At 39.8% G+C, this 6,000-nt stretch overlaps 1 protein-coding gene across 1 annotated transcript in view; it reads left to right on the forward strand.

Moving 5' to 3' along the window:
* Positions 1-2,333, forward strand: part of LOC139743656 (short transient receptor potential channel 4-associated protein-like) — a gene marked incomplete at its 5' end in the record, with an annotated part of 34,722 nt that extends 32,389 nt beyond the window's left edge. The window contains one exon of the mRNA XM_071654120.1: positions 686-2,333. Within this exon, the coding sequence (XP_071510221.1) occupies positions 686-844 (159 nt within the window). The remainder of the gene's footprint in view (positions 1-685) is intronic.
* Positions 2,334-6,000: the final 3,667 nt, after the last annotated feature.

The raw sequence follows: 6,000 nt of genomic DNA on the forward strand, positions 1-6,000 counted from the left end.
AAGGGTAACCTTGATGACACTCCTATAACATAGATGTGTGTTGTTGTTGTTTTTTCTTTCTAAGGGTTTTTCTTGTGCCACTTTTTGAAGCTGCATGTTTTTTCTGCTAGCTGGGATGATGAATTGTGATGAATGGCTGTTATCATAAAGTGCACATTTTGGGGTTCTTCTTGTAGACAGCAGTTTGACAACAAATGCAATTTTTAGAATGAGGAAATTGCATGAATATCAATGCAAACTAGGAAAGAAATGATTTGCTGGAAATGAAGTGTGAAGCCATTGTTTGGTAATATTTTCAGTTTGAAAAATCTGAACCTATCAGTCTTCCATGGTTTTTGAATATTTCTGATATTGAGCTGTAAAAAGAAAGCAAAATGTGGTTGAAAATAGTCTGTAAATGCTTTTAAAAGTGAACATCCAATGATAAGTAAATTCACCTTGATATTAATCATGGATGGTAATGTTAGGATGAAACATTTCAGAAACAGTTTGATAGTATTGTGATATTTGTTATTATCTTCATGATAACAGCATACTTTTCAAAACTATATGCTCAAATATTTTTTCATCCAGTTGATCATTACGCAGCATCCTTGTGATGTCAAGATGTCTACATTTAATTCACTGCCTTGGTCCCCTCTCTGTCTCCACATTCGTCCCTTCCCCTCACATCTCCTCCTCCCAGAGCTCCTGCATCAGTTTCTCCAAGTGGAAGGAGATGGTCAGCCTGCTGGTCTGCACCAACACCGACTCCATGCTGACCGTGGCTCACTACCTGCACATGGATGACCTCTTGCCCTACAGTGACCCCCAGCAGGTACCCGACCCACTCCGCACTAGCTGAGGACGGGGGGACAAAAGACAAAGGAAGATGACGTCCTACCACCCCGTGGTTACTATGTACCCCCTCCTCCAATCTATTCTAGTTTGTGCCTCCACCCTGAAATGTGCAGGGGGGCATTCTTGCATTGTGCAAAGTATGTTGCTTTAGGAGATTTAGCAGATTATGATTTCGTAATTTCCGTGCCCAGTCTTAAAATTTTGATATGTGTTGGTGTTACTGGTCACTGGTCATCATCCCTACAGATGAAGGAGCTCTGAGATAAATGAGAAGAAAGGCGTGTCTGTAGAACCCATTAGCTTGCTTCTGGTATGAGTTAGAAGAGCTGGTGCCCCCTTTTTGGATGGGATGTGACATTGCTTCCTGGCAAGAACCCTGTGCTCATTAGGGAATATTGCTATGTTGCCAGGCGGTTCAGATAATCATGACATGTGTTCCTCTACCCACAGCAGCCAGAGAGTAGTATCTGGTTGTCAACTGAATGTATCTGGTAGCACATGGACAAGATCTTTGATGATGATTTTTAATTAACAATGGCAAATTATGAGGAGGTAATAACAGAACCAATGGTTCCTATCGTGATAAAGAGTGAGCAACGAGGCATGTGCTTACCTCATTCTCGGATTGTTTTAAACCAGATATCTGCCGTAGGATTCAGATTTGCATGGGACCAGTGTGGTATGCATACATATATGCACTTGATGAATGTGAATAACCAAGAGCCGCTCTGAACTTTAGAGATCAAGAGCCTACAGTTTTATTACTTCTTCTTGTCGCATCAGTCAGAGGAACTGAAAATGTGAAGAGCGTCTGCTGGAAAGGAATAAGATGTTTGTGGGGCATCCAGGCCAATTTTTATTCTCCTGATGTTCCACAGTGAATGAATGCCACACTGCATGTGGCCTGCCATGCTTCTTACCTTTTTAAAACTGTGTAGATTTCTTTGTTTTGTTTTGTTTTATATTAGGAAATATGATATCAGCATGCATTAATTTCATGAGGAGGAACAATCCATGGAATTCAGTACAATCTGTATCATCCAGCTGTACAGTATTGATCATTGCTTTTTCTCTGGAGAAGGGGATCACATTCTTAAGACTGATTTTTACATATATACATATATTCAAGTACGAGGAGTGTCATTCACAAAAACCTGGATTGACCATGGATTGTTATTACTTGTGTGAAGCAGGACTTGCTGTAAATGGGTGAAAATGTGCAGAGTTCGGTACAGCTCTCAGATGACTTTGAAAAAGGAAAGATAGGCAAAGGAGGAATTTGCTGGCAGAATTTCGCTATCGCAGTGGACGCGATCCCCAGCGAGACTTGCTCTACCCTTACGATGTGCGGATAGTACCAGCCTGAGAACATTATGGTACACATTGACAGATATGTCATCACATGTGGGACTATCAGAAGACATCGCTTAGAAGAAAAGAAGGAGAAGCTAGTGCAAATATCATGCGAGTTTCATACATCAGGAGCTGCAACAGAGCGACATTGCCCTCATTTTTTAATTATGCATTTTTTTTCTCTCTTTTTTTTTGTGTCCCTTTTTTTAGAGCCAACAAGATTTTAAAATGGTATGAATGACTTAGGCATAGCTTTTGGAAATGTACAAGTCGCTTTTTTATAGTTGTGGTGGAGATTTGATTGTTACAATGTAATTATGCATTCACTTATATGACTATACATACACTGACATATATCTATCTATCTATATATATATATATTTCAGAAGAAAACCAGGAAACTTCATTGAGTCCATGCATTTCTTGTGCTGCACCACGTTGTGTTCTTTATGAATGCATATATTGATCACAAGATCCTCCTCGGTTAAAGTTTTCCCCAATGTCAAACCTAACAGATTAGCAGACATTTCTTCTGTGCTGGCTGTCTATCTTTTCTTCTTCTGACCATATGTGAATTGTATTGTGTATTCCTGTCATTTTTAAAGGGATGTATGCTGGCAGCCATCATGTGTAGTGCATTGCTCATTTGCAATGAAAAGGTGTTCTTTTATACACTCATTTGTAAGTCAAAGTATTACACAGTATTAACTTGGAAGTGTAAATTAATTATACATGTTTAGAGGTTTTTGGAAGGGTTCTGGAATATTCCCTCAGTCACAGAAGAAAATGTATTGTTATGGTCCTCTGCTTTACAGTTGCATTCATGGTAAATGTTTTTATGTGTTCTGTTTCATATTTGAGTGTAACAAACATGGCTGCAGGCCCCGACACTCTTTTGGAATCAGTGTGAAATATGTGGCTGCCGGATGAAAGATGTTTGCTTTACTGGTTTTCTTCTCGTCCTTGCACCATCTTGGGTGCTTCCCTGTGTAGCCAACCATGGCACGTGATCTAATCCATGTGATACCCTGAGATTATTCAGCAGTATGTTATACCGCCCCCATCCCCTCAAAACAGCAAGCAAACTCGTGGAAAGGTATGGGTCAGTAGAGGGAGCTCGTCCAGCGATTCGATAAATCTGCACAGGACGCCTGCTGGAGAGTCCTGCCCTTGAGGATTCCCGCTAAAACTTGATCACGTTGTGTGAGATTCTGGTCAATGGCTACCCATACCTAGCTATGGCTGGTCATCAGTTTGCTACCGATAAAGGAGTATGTCCTTCTTAGACCACATTCAAGTTCTGATTGCAGCTGATTGGAACTCAAAGAGGCAGCACACCAATGCTCACATTTTTTTACTTCTTCATATTTGTCAATCCTAATAGCTTGGGCTGTACCTTAGCTATGGATAAGGACTGGTTATGTGCACGAAAGTCATCTGTGTGAAATGCAATTTGCAAAATTTCTGTTATTTTATGATGTTATTTTATGATGTTATTTTATGATGCTGTCTGTTGTGATGCAGCAAGAAGAATACAAACAGCCCATTGTTTGTTTTTTTGGTACAGTTGTGATACATGCATTTGATGTTTGCCAGGAAAAACAATCACGAAAGTGCAGAACCATTGTTCCATTCACTACCACCGCCTCCTTACCAATTGCTCTTTGTGCATGATCTCAGTGGTAGTGAGCAAGGTGTGGCAGAATGTGCAAATTGCTGTGGATTTTGTGCTTCTTCTAACCTTGGCTTTTTCTCTTTGTGTGTATAGGTGTGTGTGTGTGTGAGTGTATGGCAGTATCGTCGGTTCATCTCTTGAAACCATACTTGTGTGAAAGAAAGCTGTGATGTCAAACAACAGACTGTCTCAGGGGCGAATCAAGGAATTCCATAAAGAGGGGGCGCCTTTTACGAAATTAAAGGGGGGTGCACGCATCCCACCCCCATTTTTTTGTCATTTCTTTTGTTTCAACAAAAACATAAAGGGGGGCGGGTGCCCGCTGCGCCCCATCCTGGATCCGCCACTGTGTCTAGTCTGTGTAGATTGTGTGGCACCAATATCCTCCTGTTATACATGTGGTTCACCTGCCGAGGAAACATCATAAAGATCAGCTCATCATGGTGCAACGTTAAACGTAGCACCTTCCTTTTGCTTCTTCTCTGATTTCAAGATTCAAACTGTGTTTGTGATCCTCAGACCAAGCCTTGTTAAACAAAGTGTTTCCTCCCCTGCCCACTGAGAACATAATCCCGAGCTATCAGTGTAAAACTTAAACTATGCTTGTCATCATACTGCTATTGCTTTCTTTGGGTTTGTTTGTTGTTTGTTTGTTTGTTTGTTTGTTTGTTTGTTTGTTTGTTTTGTTTGTTTTTTTTTTGGTGTAATCTTCAGTATGTTTGGCATCGCATGAGTAGATTTAGCATTGGCTCGTTTTGGCCCTTTTTGTGCTTTGTTTCTTTCAAGGTTTAGTGAGCAATGTGTTCTTCTTTCCTGTTTGATTGCTCTTATTACTCTACATAAGGGGCAAACTCATTTGAAAAAACAAGAAGTGGTATGAGCTTTGTTCAGCCTGGTTCTCTACATTTTTTTCACTAATAACATCACAGAATGATATTCAGCAAAAGGGATGTTTAGGGGTTTATTGAGGGGTGTTTTTTATTCACTCTGTTTGAGCCTGCTAATGGAAGAACAATTTGAAATTTATGGCCCCCTTAGGAGATGTGCATGAAACGTTCAAAATAGTCCAGCTTTGAATTGAATCTCTGCTTCAAACCTTCAGTGCACATTTGTGTGACCTTTGCATGGAAACCCCCCCCCCCAAAAAAAAAAAAAAAAAAAAAAACCACCCCAGAACAGAACAAAACAGAGAATCAAGATGATATCTTTTGTAACATTGTGGATTCTTGTGGCGTTATCATTAGTTCAAATAGATTACAATAGCCCGCTCATCACTCTGTACATGTATGCATTCCCCCAACATTCCATAGTATTCATTGCAATCACTCAGGCTTTATCCCTGCTCTGTCGGTACAAGGGGAAAGCATTGGCGAGAAAGAACCAAATATTGTGCTTTTGTGTCGGGCAGTAGAGTTTGAAAGATAATTATGCTACTGTCGACTATTCTGCCGGAACCGAAGCAATATGTAGACAAATCGTCGGGTTTGCCAGTAAAAACTGCAAATGCATGAGTGAGCGCCATCAAAAGAATATGTGGAGTCTGCATCGTCATCCTTGAGAAAAGCTTTTTGTCTCGGCAAAGTATTTATATTTGCACCACAATGTTTTGTTTTTTTGTTTTTTTCTAATGTGGCTCTGCAAAGGAATTCAAATGTTTTGTTCAGAGATTTAGCATGCCTTTTACTCTTTTTATCTCATAAACGCAAACAATATTAGCCCAAAATATGTCGCTTTGATTCATTTGGAAAAATTGAAAAAAAAAAAAGAAGACAAAAAAACAGAGAGAAAGATAAATGCTGAGTTGGAGCTATATTCTCTTTCATGCGTGCATCCCAGTGTATTATGGTTATGATATTTTTTTTTTTTTTTTTCACAGCACATGTAGAGCCAGGGGACTGGGAGCATGAGTTACGTTTTTGAAACATCTCTTATCAGTGCAACCTGGAATGCATTTTCCGGAATAACCCGTGTCTCCCAATAATTTTACGCCTACATAGCTTCTTACTATGGTTTGAACATCCCCATCAAACTTGGTTCCCCAAAGTTTAATGGCTGCCTTTTATTAACCATTTTTTTGTAACATGATTTCTTACAGAGACAGTGGGAAACATTTTATTTGGCTTTTGATTCTT

The sequence above is a fragment of the Diadema antillarum genome, unplaced genomic scaffold, assembly GCF_040938485.1.
Source record: "Diadema antillarum isolate AM-2024a unplaced genomic scaffold, OU_Dant_1.0 seq00001100_RagTag, whole genome shotgun sequence".
NCBI classification, from domain to species: Eukaryota; Metazoa; Echinodermata; class Echinoidea; order Diadematoida; family Diadematidae; genus Diadema; species Diadema antillarum.